The sequence below is a fragment of the Neovison vison genome, chromosome 6, assembly GCF_020171115.1.
Source record: "Neovison vison isolate M4711 chromosome 6, ASM_NN_V1, whole genome shotgun sequence".
NCBI lineage: Eukaryota > Metazoa > Chordata > Mammalia > Carnivora > Mustelidae > Neogale > Neogale vison.
Genome location: NC_058096.1, coordinates 122605090 through 122622013, shown reverse-complemented (window position 1 = coordinate 122622013; position 16924 = coordinate 122605090). Strand labels below are relative to the sequence as shown.

Sequence of the window (16924 nt, the reverse complement as noted above, 5' to 3'; positions counted from 1 at the left end):
ATGTAGTATATCATTAGTTTCAGATGTAGAGTTCAATTATTCATCAATTGCATATAACACCCAGTGCTCATTATATCACATGCCCTCCTTAATGCCCATAGTCAGTCAGTAGGTTAAGTTTCCTTCTATTCTTAGCTTGTTGAGGTTTTTGTTTGTTTTTTACCATGAAAAGGGGTTGAGTTTTGTTAAGTGCTTGTTCTATGTCTATTGAGAGACTTATGTGGTTTTTGTCCTTTATCCTATTGATATGGTATGTTACCTTAATTAATGTCCAGATGATAAAACAACCTAGTGATAGTTTTCCAGGGCTGCTGTAACCAGGTTCCAGAAGTAGAGTGGCTTAAATATAGGAGTTTATTGTTTTATAGTCATGAAAGCAAGGAGTCCAAGACCAATGTGTTGGTCCTTCTGAGGGCTGTGAAGAAGAATATTTTCCATGCTTTTCCCTTACTTCTAGTGGTTTTCTGGTAACATTTGGTATTCCTTGATATGTAGAAGAATCACCCCAATCTCTGCGTTCATCTTCATATGGAATTCTTATATGCTTGTCTGAGTCCAATTTTCTTCTTTTTTCACCAAGATACTGGTTATATTGGGTTAGAGCCCACCCTTATGCCCCCATTTAATACAACTAATTATATCTGCAACAACTCTATATCCAAATAAGGTCACATTCTCAGTTAGAACTCAATTAGGGTTAGGACTTCAACATATGAGTTTCTTTTTTCTTTAAATTAATTTATTTTTTTCAGTGTAACAGTATTCATTGTTTTTGCACCACATCCAGTGCTCCATGCAATATGTGCCCTCTCTAATACCCACTACCTTGTTCCCCCAACCTCCCACCCCCTGCCCCTTCAAAACCCTCAGATTGTTTTTCAGAGTCCATAGTCTCTCATGGTTCACCTCCCCTTCCAATTTCCCTCAACTCCCTTCTCCTCTCCATCTTCCCTTGTCCTCCATCCTATTTGTTATGCTCCACAAATAAGTGAAACCATATGATAATTGACTCTCTCTGCTTGACTTATTTCACTCAGCATGATCTCTTCCAGTCCCGTCCATGTTGCTACAAAAGATGGAGGCATAATACTCCATAGTGTATATGGACCACATCTTCCTTATCCATTCGTCTGTTGAAGGGTATCTTGGTTCTTTCCAGTTTGGTGACCGTGGCCATTGCTGCTATAAACATTGGGGTACAGATGGCCCTTCTTTTCACTGCATCTGTATCTTTGGGGTAAATACCCAGTAGTGCAAAAGGTCATAGGGAAGCTCTATTTTTAATTTCTTTTTTTTTTCCTTTTTTTTAATTTATTTTTTTTCCAATTTATTTATTTTCAGAAAAACAGTATTCATTATTTTTTCACCACACCCAGTGCTCCATGCAAGCCGTGCCCTCTATAATACCCACCACCTGGTACCCCAACCTCCCACCCCCCAACCACTTCAAACCCCTCAGACTGTTTTTCAGAGTCCATAGTCTCTCATGGTTCACCTCCCCTTCCAATTTACCCAAATTCCCTACTCCTCTCTAATGCCCCTTGTCCTCCATGCTATTTGTTATGCTCCACAAATAAGTGAAACCATATGATAATTGACTCTCTCTGCTTGACTTATTTCACTCAGCATAATCTCTTCCAGTCCTGTCCATGTTGCTACAAAAGTTGGGTATTCATCCTTTCTGATGGAGCCATAATACTCCATAGTGTATATGGACCACATCTTCCTTATCCATTCGTCCGTTGAAGGGCATCTTGGTTCTTTCCAGTTTGGTGACCGTGGCCATTGCTGCTATAAACATTGGGGTACAGATGGCCCTTCTTTTCACTGCATCTGTATCTTTGGGGTAAATACCCAGTAGTGCAATTGAAGGTCATAGGGAAGCTCTATTTTTAATTTCTTAAGGAATCTCCACACTGTTCTCCAAAGTGGCTGCACGAACCTGCATTCCCACCAACAGTGTAGGAGGGTTCCCCTTTCTCCACATCCTCTCCAACACATGTTGTTTCCTGTCTTGTTAATTTTGGCCATTATAACTGGTTTAAGGTGGTATCTCAATGTGGTTTTAATTTGAATCTCCCTGAAGGCTAGTGATGATGACCATTTTTTCATGTGTCTGATAGTCATTTGTATGTCTTCATTGTAGAAGTGTCTGTTCTTATCTTCTGCCCATTTTTTTTATATGATTGTCTGTTTTGTGTGTGTTGAGTTTGAGGAGTTCTTTATAGATCCTGGATATCAATCTTTTGTCTGTACTGTCATTTGCAAATATCTTCTCCCATTCCGTGGGTTGCCTTTTTGTTTTGTTGACTGTTTCCTTTGCTGTGCAGAAGCTTTTGATCTTGATGAAGTCCCAAAAGTTCATCTTTGCTTTTGTTTCCTTTGCCTTCGGAGACATATCTTGAAAGAAGTTGCTGTGGCTGATATCGAAGAGGTTACCACCTATGTTCTTCTCTAGGGTACTGATGGATTCCTGTCTCACGTTGAGGTCTTTTATCCATTTCGAGTTTATCTTTGTGTACGGTGTAAGAGAATGGTCGAGTTTCATTCTTCTACATATAGCTGTCCAGTTTTCCCAGCATCATTTATTGAAGAGACTGTCTTTTTTCCACTGCATATTTTTTCCTGTTTTGTTGAAGATTATTTGACCATAGAGTTGAGGGTCCATATCTGGGCTCTCTACTCTGTTCCACTGGACTATGTGTCTGTTTTTATGCCAGTACCATGCTGTCTTGGTGATCACAGCTTTGTAATAAAGCTTGAAATCAGGTAACGTGATGCCGCCAGCTTTATTTTTGTTTTTCAACATTTCCTTAGCGATTCGGGGTCTCTTCTGATTCCATACATATTTTAGGATTATTTGCTCCAGCTCTTTGAAGAATGCCGGTGGAATTTTGATCGGAATGGCATTAAAAGTATAGATTGCTCTAGGCAGTATAGACATTTTAACAATGTTTATTCTTCCGATCCAAGAGCATGGAATGGTCTTCCATCTATTTGTGTCTTCTTCAATTTCTTTCATGAGTGTTCTGTAGTTCCTCAAGTACAGATCCTTTACCTCTTTAGTTAGGTTTATTCCCAGGTATCTTATGGTTCTTGGTGCTATAGTAAATGGAATTGATTCTCTAATTTCCCTTTCTGTATTTTCATTATTAGTGTATAAGAAAGCCACTGATTTCTGTACATTGACTTTGTATCCTGCCACGTTGCTGAATTGTTGTATGAGTTCTAGTAGTTTGGGGGTGGAGTCTTTTGGGTTTTCCATATAAAGAATCATGTCATCTGCGAAGAGAGAGAGTTTGACTTCTTCGTTGCCAATTTGGATACATTTTATTTCTCTTTGTTGTCTGATTGCTGTTGCTAGGACTTCTAATATGTTGAACAAGAGTGGTGAGAGTGGGCATCCTTGTCGTGTTCCTGATCTCAACGGGAAGGCTGCAAGCTTTTTCCCATTGAGGATGATATTTGCTGTGGGTCTTTCATAGACAGATTTTATGAAGTTCAGGAATGTTCCCTCTATCCCTATACTTTGAAGCATTTTAATCAGGAATGGATGCTGGATTTTGTCAAATGCTTTTTCTGCTTCAGTTGAGGGACCATGTGGTTCTTCTCTATTCTCTTATTGATTTGTTCTTTCACATTGATTGATTTGCGAATGTTGAACCATCCTTGTAGCCCAGGAATGAATCCCACCTGGTCATGGTGGATAATCTTTTTAATGTGCTGTTGGATCCTGTTTGCTAGGATCTTGTTGAGAATCTTAGCATCCATATTCATCAGGGATATTGGTCTGAAATTCTCCTTTTTGGTAGTGTCTTTGCCTGGTTTGGGGATCAAGGTAATGCTGGCTTCATAGAAAGAGTCTGGAAATTTTCCTTCTGCTTCAATTTTTTGAACAGCTTCAGGAGAATAGGTGTTATTTCTTCTTTGAAAGTTTGGTAGAATTCCCCAGGGAATCCATCAGGTCCTGGACGCCTGTTTTTTGGGAGGTTTTTGATCACTGCTTCAATCTCGTTACCAGTTATTGGTCTATTCAGGTTGTCAGTTTCTTCCTGGTTCAATTTTGGGAGTTTATAGTTTTCCAGGAATGTATCCATTTCATTTGGTTGCTTAGCTTATTGGCATATAACTATTGATAATAACTTCTGATGATTGTTTCTACTTCCTTGGTGTTAGTTTTGATCTCTCCCTTTTCATTCATAATTCTATGAATTTGGGCTTTCTCTCTTTTCTTTTGGATTAGTGTGGCCAATGGTTTATCCATCTTATCGATTCTTTCAAAAAAACAGCTTCTAGTTTCATTGATACATTCTACTGTATCTCTGGTTTCTACCTCATTGATCTCAGCTCTAATCTTGATTATTTCCCTTCTTATGTATGGAGTTGGTTTGATTTGTTGTTGATTCTCCAGTTCTTTAAGATGTAGAGACAGCTGGTGTATTCTGGATTTTTCAATTTTTTTGAGGGAGGCTTGGATGGCCATGTATTTCCTCCTTAGGACTGCCTTTGCTGTATCCCATAGGTTTTGGACCGAAATGTCTTCATTCTCATTGGTTTCCATGAATTCTTCAGTTCTTCTTTGATCTACTGGTTGATCCAAGCATTCTTAATCAAGGTGGTCTTTAGCTTCCAGGTGTTTGAGTTCCTTCTGAACTTTTCCTTGTAATTGAGCTCCAGTTTCAAAGCATTGTGATCTGAGAATGTGCAGGGAATAATCTCAGTCTTTTGGTATCGGTTGAGTCCTGATTTATGACCCAGTATGTGGTCTATTCTTGACAAGGTTCCATGTGCACTTGAGAAGAATGAGTATTCTGTTGTTTTAGGGTGGAATGTTCTGTATATATTTGTGAGGCCTATCTGGTCCAATGTGTCATTCAATGCTCTTGTTTCTTTATTGATTTTCTGCTTCGATGATCTGTCTATTTCTGAGAGAGGCGTGTTAAGATCTCCTACGATTGGTGTATTCATATCAATATGACTCTTTATCTTGATTAACAGTTTTCTTATGTAATTGGCTGCTCCCATATTAGGGACATAGATATTTACAATTGTTAGATCATCTTGGTGGATAGTCTCTTTAAGAATTACGTAGTGTCCTTCTGTATCTCTGACTACAGTCTTTAGTTTAAAATCTAATTTATCTGATATGAGAATCACTACCCTGGCCTTCTTTTGAGGCGCATTGGCATGAAAGATGCTTCTCCATCCCTTCACTTTCAATCTGGGTGTATCTTTAGGTTCAAAATGGGTTTCTTGTAGACAACATATGGATAGGTCCTGTCGTTTTATCCAATCTGCAACCCTGTGCCATTTTATGGGCACATTTAGGCCCGAGAGTGATTATTGATAGATACGTTTTTATTGACATCATGTTACCTTTGAACTCTTTCTTTCTGTAGATTGTCTCTATATTTCTGTTCAATGCTATTCTTAGGATTTTTCCTCTTTTATAGAACCCCCCTTAATATTTCCTGCAGTGTCAGCTTGGTGGTTGCATAGTCTTTTAAGCCTTGCCGGTCTTGAAAACTCTTTATCTCTCCATCCATTTTGAATGTCAGTCTTGCTGGATAAAGTATTCTTGGCTGCATGTTCTTCTCATTTAGTGCCCTGAATATATCTTGCCAGCCCTTTCTGGCTTGCCAGGTCTCTGTGGACAGGTCTGACATTATTCTGATGGGCTTTCCTCTGTAAGTAAGGAGCCTCTTTGTCCTAGTGGCTTTCAAGGGATTATACCTACAGTTATGATTCCTCAGTTTGACTATCAGGTGCCTTGAGGTTTTTTTGGAATGTATAATCTTGGGTGGGGACCATTCAGCCTCTAGTACATGAATGCTGGTTCCATTTACGAGATTGGGAAAATTTTCATGAAGAACTTGTTCCACTACATCTTCTAGATTTCTTTCCTTCTCCTCCCCTTCAGAGATTCCAATAATTCTGATGTTGGAAAGTTTCATGGCATCATTTATTTCCCTGATTCTGTTTTCGTGGTTTCCAAGCTGTTTGTTCCAGGCTTCCTCCTAATCCTTTCTCTATCTGTTTGTCCTCCAGATCACTAATTCTATCTTCTGTCTCAGTTACCCTAGCTTTGAGAGAGTTTAGATTAGATTGGAACTCATTGAGATCATTGTGAAGCTCATCCCTGGTAGCTTTCAGCTCTTCCCTAACATTGAAAACATGATCTCTGGTCAATTTCAGTTCGGCCCTAATCAATTCCGTTTGGTCATCCATGGCTTTCTCCAGCCTAGCTATTGCCTGGATAATTGTTAACCTGAATTCTCTTTCCGACATATTGTCAATGTTGATAGCCATTAGCTCTGTTGTAGAAAGTGGGCTTTCCTCTGTATTTCCTTCTGTTGGGCATTCCTCCTCCTAATCATTTTGGTGAGAGATGGCTAAACGGATGTCATTGGATGTATCGACCATGGTGCAGTCAAGGTGCACCCTGGAACACTTCTGAGCAATCAGGATTCCCCACCCAAATGAGAGAAAAAAGAAAAGGAAAAGAAAAAAGAGAGAGAGAGAGAGACAGGAAAGAAAGGGAAGATAAAAGAGAAGGTTCAGCCCTAATGGGCCCCAAGGTAAGATTTATGAAGTAGATAAACAAAAACAGACAAACAAAAAGACTGATAAAAGTATATGACAAGAGAGAAAAAAAAATATATATATATAAGCAAATAAAGGAAGAACCTCGTCAAAAAGAACCCCAAGTGCAAGATTTATATACTATCAGGACAAACACAAAAACACAGAAATGCTGGTGGAAGAAAAAGATGGGAGAGTGGTTATAAATTCTCAGTGTGGGTGAGGAAGGTTGTTTTGATTCTTCCTGGATGTATCTTGATATGTTTGTTAAAGGACTCAACTTTCCTAAGATAAAGAGGGATTAAAACTGGTTTACCTATAGGGGTAGCATTGATTGGGGAAAGGAGATTACCTTAAAGTTTAACTCTATATGAATATTAGAAAGTAAAAATTAAAAAAGGAATAAACTAGACTAAACTAAACTAAAATTAAAAAAAAAGAAATTAAAAAAATAGAAATGCAAAAGGAAAACACAGGTGTATGTATCAAAAAGTTCAGGTTAGAAGGTTATTATGGAATTTGATGTACTGGACATCTCACTGTGATATAAATAGGTTTAAAAAATTATCTATATAGAAAAAAATGAGCCAGAATAGTGGGAACGAATTAAAAATAAAAGTTGTCCTATGAAGTAGTGGTGGTTGCTCTCTTGTGGTCTTTTTTTTTTTTTCCCCCTTTCCTGGTTGGTTTTCTGGGGGAGGGGCCTGCCACGTGGGTTTTCAGTCAATGATGTTCTCTTAGTTAAGTCCTCCCACCCCCCTCAAGGGGGTGGGCTCTGAGGAAACCGGTTTTTTCAGGCTTTTGTTCTCTGGAGGTTTTTATGTTTGTTCACTTTTGTTTTTCTCTCTGGCCTTGATGGCTTTTGATGGTTTTTGTAGGTTTAGAGGAAAGCAAACTGCACCCTGACCTCCCTCTCAGAGAGAAGCCTCAGTTTGGCTGCAGAGCCCAAATAAATCCCCCCTTGGCCGCTGGCAGAGCAGGACTCAGGATTTTTTGCTTGTACCCAAAACCACGGCAGAGGCGGCTGTCTGGGCACCTCCAGACTGCCAGAGAGGTTCCAAGCAGTGATCGCACACTGAGATTTTCCTGCTGGCCTGGGCTGGGAGTGCCTGGTCTTTCCGGGTCTGAGAGCACCGGGCTGGCACCTGTGCACACCTCTCTCAGGGGAGGGCGTGGGGCACGACTTGGACTCTGATGGCAGGGCAGGGCACTCACATGGCGACTGCAGAAAGGCTGTGCTGTCGTTGACTGGTGAGGCTCCCAGCCCCTCATGGGAGCGGGGCCCCACTGCGCTGGTGGCTCAGGGACCAAGACCTGGTTTCTTCGCCACACTCTCTCTGGCTCTGTGCCAGGGGTGGCTGTCCTAGGTCTGGGGACTTAAGCCCCTGTCCCTAGCACCCTGATTCCCACAATTTCCCCCCGGTGATCCTTTGCTCTTTTTGAGTGCTTTCTACCAGACTCCCGAGTTAATGCTGGTCCCCAGATGCAGGGCACTCTCGTATTGGGATATTACTTTCCAATGGGTTGCCTCTGGTGGCTCCCTCCCCCTTTTGTTTATCTTCCGATATCAGTCCAACTTTCCCACTCCACTTTACCTGCTCACTGGCGTCTTCTGCTCCGGTAGAGATCCAGACGTGTATAATTCTGATCTCAGGCTGATTTCTTGGGTGATCAGAGTTCTTTGGAAGCTAATCAGCTCACTTTAGGGTACAGATTGAAAGGACGCCTCCTCCTACTTCCCCACCATCTTGTCTCAACATATGAGTTTTAAGGGGACACAATGCAACTCATAACACTTGAATTTCTGGTGTAATACCATTAATCATTTGTTCTGTCTTTTGTGTGCTACTCAAGATTGAAGTCTTATATATTGTTTCTGAATGCCTGGATCTAATAATCATTTGGAGTAGAGATCATAACTTGGAGCCCGGGGGCCCAGTTTTTTCCATAGTCCTGTTTTGTTCGACCTGCACACTACTGACAAAAGTAATGATAATCATTAGTAATTGACAATACTTAGAATTCAGGAGATATCACCTAAGAACCTAGATTCTTAACATTTCTTAAAAACAAATTCAGAAGATTTAATAACAAGTATTACCATGTGAGTTGGCTGGGGCTGTACTGACTTTACACTTTAGATAGGGCCTGTGCTATCCACTTCACCACAGCTCCCATCATTCCCACTCGGCCTGCTTCATTTACTTAATTATATGCCTATGGCTATTTGAGTATGTGATCTTGATTTAGAAGCTCAGGTCATGGTCTTCCCTTAGCCTAAGAAAATGCAAACATATGCCTGCGTATTGTTCATAATATCAACTGATAAATCAACTATTTTGAACCCGATGGCCCTATGACACAGAGAATCAAGGACATTTGGATACTATAGACTTTTGATTTCAAGACTTTTGATCTTGATGTTTTAACTGCCGTTTTAATCAGATTATATTTTAGATATTACACCCACTACCTAATATGGTTTCACTTTAAGAAATACATACAATTTTAGAATTTTTATCCAGTTCATAATAAATATTAGTAGACATAACCTATATAAAATAAAACTAACCATAACTAGAAACCTGCATAGTAAAAGTACTTCTAGACAAAGAAATAAAGATTAAATAGTCATGTATATTTGGTAAGATTAGTAACAAAAATATTGACCCTGAAAGAGTTCTTTTTGACTAAAATTCTACAGAAAAACTGCCTTTTTGACATAATTTAAATGTGTAAGATTTGAGTTCAGAAATGATGGCCAGTAAATAGAATTTAAAATAGCAGACAGTATTTGATACAGATTTCTCAAAATTGATCAACAAAATCTTTAATGTAATGTTTACCAAGAAAATAATTCATTTTGATAAAAGTAATTTTAATAAAATAATGGAAAATGTTAAAAACACTTTGTACTTAACATAGAAAACTGGACAAGGAATTAAACTTTTCTTAAGAAAAAGCTTTCTGGGGGTGCCTGGGTAGCTCAGTTGTGAAGCATCTGCCTTCAGCTCAGATCCTGGAATCCAGCCCCACATTGGGCTCCCTGCTCAGCAGGTAGCCTGCTTCTCCCTCTCCCACTCCTGCTTGTACTCCCTCTCTCACTGTGTTTCTTTAGGTCAAATAAATAAAAGAAAAGAAATCTTCAAAAAAAAAAAAAGAATGTGCTTTCTGAAAATTCATTGTGTTTGTATAATTCAGATGCCATTTTATATTTAAAATGTAGGCCAGGATCAGAGTACCTATAGGTCAAAAGGTGGAAATCCAAACAACAATATCAAAATATTCTGCCATTTAGGGACTCTGTCAATAATGGTATTTGACTGACTAAACCCAGGTAAGTGAGCGCAGTGTTACCAAAAGGAATTTCAAAAAACTGAAATTTATAGGATTTGCTGAGTCTCTTAAAGGATGAAAGTACAAAGAGGGGATGGGTATAAGATCATAGAATGCTGTAGATCAGAAATATTTACTTGAGACTGCTGATGAACCCCTTTCTTCTTTTCCTCACTAAGCGTACCAGTCAGGATCCTCAGGCCTGGAAGATGGAAGACATGCCTACCACCAAACTCTCCATTGCATGGCAGCTACCACAGTATGCCCTGGTTACAGCTGGGGAGGTCATGTTCTCTGTCACAGGACTTGAGTTTTCCTATTCTCAGGTAGGTTTTTGCAAGTGAAAAGTGGAGGCAGATATATTGCTTGGAGAAGGATGAATTTTAATCATAATACTGCTTTAAAAAGTATGTGATCCTGGCCAAGACCTCTATATTTTTTTGGCCTTAGATTTCTTATATATGACCCTGAAGAGGGAGTCATCTTGACTTCCAGGATCATAGCAGTGCAGCATAGTAACTGATGCTGTTTGGGATCTAGGAAAGGGTACTTTAAGAATAAGGGCTGCGATTGGAAGGGGAGGTGAACCATGAGAGACTATGGACTCTGAAAAACAGTCTGAGGGGTTTGAAGTGGCGGGGGGGGTGGGAGGTTGGGGTACCAGGTGGTGGGTATTATAGAGGGCACAGCTTGCATGGAGCACTGGGTGTGGTGAAAAAATAATGAATACTGTTTTTCTGAAAATAAATAAATTGGGAAAAAAAATTGAAGAAAAAAAAAAAAAGAATAAGGGCTGCGGAGAGAGTCAATTATCAATTACCATATGGTTTCACTTATTTGTGGAGCATAACAAATAGCAAGGAGGACAAGGGGAGATGGAGAGGAGAAGGGAGTTGAGGGAAATTGGAAGGGGAGGTGAACCATGAGAGACTATGGACTCTGAAAAACAATCTGAGGGTTTTGAAGGGGCGGGGGGTGGGAGGTTGGGGGAACCAGGTGATGGGTATTGGGGAGGGCACGTATTGCATGGAGCACTGGGTGTGGTGCAAAAACAATGAATACTGTTACGCTGAAAAGAAATTTTAAAAAAATAAATAAAATTTTTAAAAAATCTAAAAAAAAAGAATAAGGGCTGCGGATTCAAATTGCCTATGTTCAAATTTTGATTGTACAAATTATCGTGTAAAGCTTGAGCAAGTTAATTATCCCTCTAATGCTATTTTTCTTTATGTGTAAAGTAAGAATACTGATAGAATTTATCTCTTAGGGTATAATGAAGATTATATGAAATAATGAATTGAAGTATTCAATTAAGAGCTCCATCTTCTTATTACTGTTCACATTATTATCACCCCTTAAATCAACATGATAGCTAAAGTTGGAGGAGGAGGAGTTCAAATTTAGAAACTTTAGTGGGAAAAGTTTTCTGGATAGATGCTTGAGTCATAGGGTGGTTTTGGGGAGTTTGTTTACTCACAAACCTGTGTCCTCTTTAGGCTCCCACTAGTATGAAATCTGTACTCCAGGCAGCCTGGTTGTTGACAGTCGCAGTTGGGAATATCATCGTGCTTGTTGTGGCACAGTTCAGTGGCCTGGTACAGGTATGGATCTGATGAAGCAGGAGTTTGTGTTTACCCAAGATTTTCCCTCCAAGTTCCTTTCCTCCATCCCTTTGCCTCCCACATTCTTCACTCAGTGCTGCGTGTAAGATGGTTAAGATATAAACAGACTTTGCCAGGAGAATGGACATGTAAGAGTGGCAATAATGGCTGCCATAGACCATATGAGGAGAGGCCAGTGAATCCATTCTTCTTTTAACAAACCTCTGTCTACATTGGTGACCCTGAGTCAGTTTGTTCCATAGTCCTCATCCTATGAAGATCCGTTTAAAGTTTCTTCATATTCTTCTCTTATATTTATTTCTTCCTGCAGTGGGCTGAATTCATTTTGTTTTCCTGTCTCCTGCTGGTGGTCTGCCTGATCTTCTCCATCATGGGCTACAATTATGTTCCTATAAAGCCAGAGGATTTACAGGAGCCAGCAGATAAGCATATTCCCTATACCCAAAGGAACATGATCAACCTGGAGACCAAGAAGACAAAGCTCTAATGGCTCCCTGGACTCTTCCCAGACCCCATTTCTGGGATTTGGTCTTGGTTTTCACCCATCCTAAGGCATTTTTTTCTCCTACTTGTTAGGGAAGGGAAGTAGCATCCTATCTGAGCAGAGATCCTCCACTTTTCTCTCATGATAGAGGCAGTTTTAGGACTGGATATTCCAGTACATTAAAGAGCAAGTCCCCTGAGACTCTATATCTTCCCATCAGTTACTAAACTCTGTAAACATTGTGTAGTATTCCTGAAGAAGGCCTAGCATCTCTAAATGGCCATTAAAAGCACAAATGTGTAACTGAATTAGTTTCTGGGATTATGTAGAGTTATATGGGAATCCCTTTACTTGCCATTTAGAACCAATGACTCCACATTTTTAGGGATTGATTCAGGGGTAAAATTGCAGAATAACAGAAATGGTATTTCAGGTTTCTTCATAAACAACATAATTGTACTATTCACTAGGACCACAAGAATTGGTATTTATGGTGCAATCTGGTATAGGGCCTGGCCTCTCAGCTATCCAGGTTTGATAAGACCATAGTAAATTTTTCAGTCCAGGTGGTAGGAAATAAATGACATTTTATTAATACACAGAAGAAATACATCTTTCTGATAATTACAGTATTTTATCTACTAACCCAAACCCCCCTTTCTTCATACTAGTAGATCTTTGGAAACCAAATTAAATGTGGTAAGCATAGTTCTGGAAAACAAGAACATGTATAAATTGTAGAAATTCTGTTGAGTCTTCTTTAGTGTACATTTTTCATAGGGACTACAATGTTTCAGCTGGATTATGCTTTTCTAAGGACAGTTATATGGGTACTAATTATAATTTTCCAACCATGCATTTTCAGTGTTGTTGGGTCAGCTTTTTCTTATTATTATATCATTTCTTGTTTATTATAACAGATGTTTAATAACAATATTTTTATGAATCCAACTTCCTTTTTTAATTATTATCCTCTTTAGCCTCAAAGTAGTTGGTCTGTTTTTGATAAGTTTTTCTGTTTTACTTTTACCATAAATTTAATTTCTTTTTCCAAGTTTTTATTTTACTTCCAGTTAGTTAAAATAAAGTGTAATATTAGTTTTATTTTCTCTTTTTGTTTTTGGTAGGCAGAAAATTGGATTCATTCCTGGCTTATGCTCAGTTGAAATGCCAGAAATCCTCTATAGAAGAAGGAATAAAAAGATTTAGAGAGTGGGGTTCCTGGGTGCCTCTGTCAGTTGGTTTCAGCTTAGGTCATGGTCTCAGAGTCATGGGATGGAGCTCAGCCTCAGACTCCCTGGCAGTGAGGAGTCTGCTGGAGATTCTCTCCTTCATTGGCCCCTTCTCCCCTTCTCACTCACATGTTCTCTCTCTCTCTCTCTCTCTGTCTCCCTCTCTGAGGTAAATGAATGAATCTTTAAAAGAAAAAAAAAAGATTTAGGGAGATAAGTATGTTAGAGTGGATCTCTCATGTACTACCAACTCAGCCATCCCAGCCCTAAGGACATGCCAGTCACAATAACATTGAGAAATGCATTAATGAAAGGAGTACCAAGATATCTGAAAAGCACCATAGTGGCTGGCTTCTGTAGGTCAGAGACAAAGGTGGCAAATACTGATATTGAAATGGGTTCTATGATTTCAATAAGGAATATGATATTTCAGGGTGGCAGAGACTAGTAAGAAGCACCAAATTACCAGAAGAACAACTTGGGCTGGTTACTTTAGTAGACAGAAGTGCTGGTGGGACAATCATAATAGTTCGATTCACAGGAATATTTGGAATTAAATAATTGATCATAGGGTCCCTAGTGCTGAAATAGGGAGTTCATCATGTTTACCTAGGCAAAGAAAATCTATGGAGTAAAGGCCCTTTGGTGGGCATTTATATAGGACACAAACATTCTAATCCTCTGAATTCATTCTGAGAGATCCCTTTGCATACCTTTTTCTCCAGACCAACTTGGTATCAACTCTCTAAAGATTTTATTTATTTATTTGAGAGAGATTGAGTGAGAGGTTGAGAGAACACATTGGGGGAGGGTCAGAGGGAGAAGCAGATGCCTTGAAAAGTCCAGGAGGACCCTGGGATCATGACATGAGCAGAAGGCAGACACTTAACCAACTGAGCCACCCAGGCACCCTCAATTCTCATATTGTTCCTTTCATGTCCCTGACTGTGCTGCCAAATCATTAGCTTTCTAGTCATGTATTACTATAGCGCTTCTCCTTAGGCCAGATTTCCTGTGGACTAAATGAGCAATGAGATGTCATGTTTAGGGTTCTGCCCACTGGATGGAATTAACTTTCTTTTTTTGCAGGGTCACAAACTTGGTGGGACTGCATTGACTTCTGCTGCATTGCAGAAGTCATCACCAACTGTCATGCAAAACCCTCTGCAAAATAGACTCAGATTTTTTTGTGGCCATCAAGAGCATTGCATGTGGCTAAAGTCAAGAATGAGAGCAGGATAGCAGTGTAATGGGAATAGACACACCAGGATTAAGAGCTACCAGCTCATCCAATTTACAATTTCTCAAGCCCAGTCCCAAATATACCACATGATAAAGAAGTATTGCTGGAAATGGCTGATTCTATGGGTTGGTAGATAAAACACTCAATTCATGTGAGGCAACAGTGATCCATAGTCAAATGGATTCAGTCTCCACCGTAGCAAGCCAAGAGCTTTTTACTCCAAAACTATGGGCCTTTATGCTGAATCTCTTCTCAGAGCTTCCCCAGAGATCATAACGCATTTGATCATAGATACGTTGCAAGCCACTGGGTTCACTGGTCATAAAGAGGATGACCATATAATCTATCATCCAAACTAGGACAGTCTTGAAAATGAAAGGAGGCCCTAGTCATAAATACACTGGGACAATAGGCATAAATTAAAACTAACCTGAGAGACTATGGACTCTGAAAAACAATCTGAGGGGTTTGAAGTGGCGGGGGGTGGGAGGTTGGGGTACAAGGTGGTGGGTATTATAGAGGGCATGGCTTGCATGGAGCACTGGGTGTGGTGAAAAAATAATGAATACTGTTTTTCTGAAAATAAATAAATTGAAAAAAAAAAAAACTAACCTGAGATGTATATAGTCATTTGGTCATAGCAGCCAAGTGATTAATTTGTTTGCTTTGTATCCTTGATCAGTCAGAGTGCACACTGAAAGGAATTCAGGAAAATTTGCAGAGAACTCTCAATTCTAAAATATCCTGGATTAGTGGAGTAGGTCATTGATTTCAAGGTAAGATATCTTCAAGTATCTAGGCAGAAAAAAAGAAATCGTTCTCAAACATTAGTAGGCATGAGAAACAGCTGGATGGTTTTTTAAAACATTTCTGGACTCTATACCAAAGTTCCTTATTCAGTAGCCATAAAATGGGGTTTGGTAATTTGCATTTTAACAAATACCCATATCATGTTGATGCTACTGACCTGGGACCATATATTAAGAGCCACTGATCTACAGAGAAGAGAAAAAATTTTCCCACAGACTATCTTCAGTCTTTTCCACATCAGAATTCAATACCAAATGATAATGGGGCAACTGCTACAGTATTCTAAAGAAAACATTATATCAAGATGTGGTTGAAATTGTAGGGGCCTGACAGCTTTTATAAACATGAACAAACTCAAGTAAAATTGCCTTTATGAGAATCTCTTGCAAAAGCTATGCGATGATGAAGTCCTGTTAAGAAAAGATGAATAAAAATAACTTGGGAATGGAGAACCTGCATTAAATAAAAAACCAATACTAATTAAGAGAATTATGATTGTAAAATAAATGTTAAAATGATAAAATATACATTTATCTAAACAAACTAATGTATTTCATCTATAAGAAATAAAATATGTAAATTTGAGGTTCTTTTTTTAAAAGATTTTATTTATTTATTAGAAGGAGAGCTCGAGCAGTAGGTAGAGATGGTGAGGAGGGAAGGACTGGCTCGTTTATATCTCTTTTTTTTTATTAACATATAATATATTATTTGCTTCAGGCTTACAGGTCTGTGATTCATCAGTCTTGCACAATTCACAGCACTCACCATAGCACATACCCTCCCCAATGTCCATAACCCAGTCACCCTATCCTTCCCCCTCAGCAACCCTTGGTTTGTTTCCTGTGATTAAGAGTCTCTTATGTCTATTTCATATCTTGATATAGCTGAACTTAAAATGAACTTTGCCTTCCATGAAATTACCCCCAAGAAGCATAACATTTTACTCAACAGAATTGAGACCAGAACTGGTTTTGATTTTTAAGATGCCTTTTTCTTTGTATCCTTTCTGTAGGAGTTGAAAAATAACTTTGAATAAAAATTATATCTTCTTTAGGTTTTTAAAAATAAATATAAGTGGGAACTTTGTTTACTTTGACAACAAAACTAAATCAAGAGGTGAGCAGAGATTACAGGGAATGTGATAGTAGCTAGCATTTGAAACCTGGGGTTTTAAAGCACAATGACTCCCAACTACTCAACATTTTCCTTTGTCTTTTTTCATAATCTGATAGGACTTTCAAAACCTGGGTTTGAAGTGGCGGGGGGGTGGGAGGTTGGGGTACCAGGTGGTGGGTATTATAGAGGGCACGGCTTGCATTGAGCACTGGGTGTGGTGAAAAAATAATGAATACTGTTTTTCTGAAAATAAATAAATTGGAAAAAAAAAAAACCTGGGATTTTAAAGCACAATGATTTCCAACTGCTCGACATTTTCCTTTGTCTTTTTTCAAAATCCAGGAGGGCTCTTTTCAAAAATAAAATCTTTTCAAATGAAATATTTGAAGTTTAACAATTCTTCCAGTTTTGTTTCAATTTCCCTTTTTCTGTTAGAAAAAAAATTTTTTTTTTTTTCTTTAAAGATTTTATTTATTTATTTGTCAGAGAGAGAGGG

General features: G+C 38.9%; 1 protein-coding gene across 4 annotated transcripts in view; it reads left to right on the top strand.

The window, feature by feature from the left end:
• Positions 1-12975, top strand: part of SLC15A2 (solute carrier family 15 member 2) — a 43389-nt gene extending 30414 nt beyond the window's left edge. For all 4 annotated transcript variants that reach the window (XM_044252237.1, XM_044252238.1, XM_044252236.1 and 1 more), the window contains exons 21-23: positions 10098-10244; positions 11415-11519; positions 11851-12975. In XM_044252237.1, the coding sequence (XP_044108172.1) occupies positions 10098-10244; positions 11415-11519; positions 11851-12027 (429 nt within the window). In that variant the 3' untranslated portion in view covers positions 12028-12975. The remainder of the gene's footprint in view (positions 1-10097; positions 10245-11414; positions 11520-11850) is intronic.
• Positions 12976-16924: the final 3949 nt, after the last annotated feature.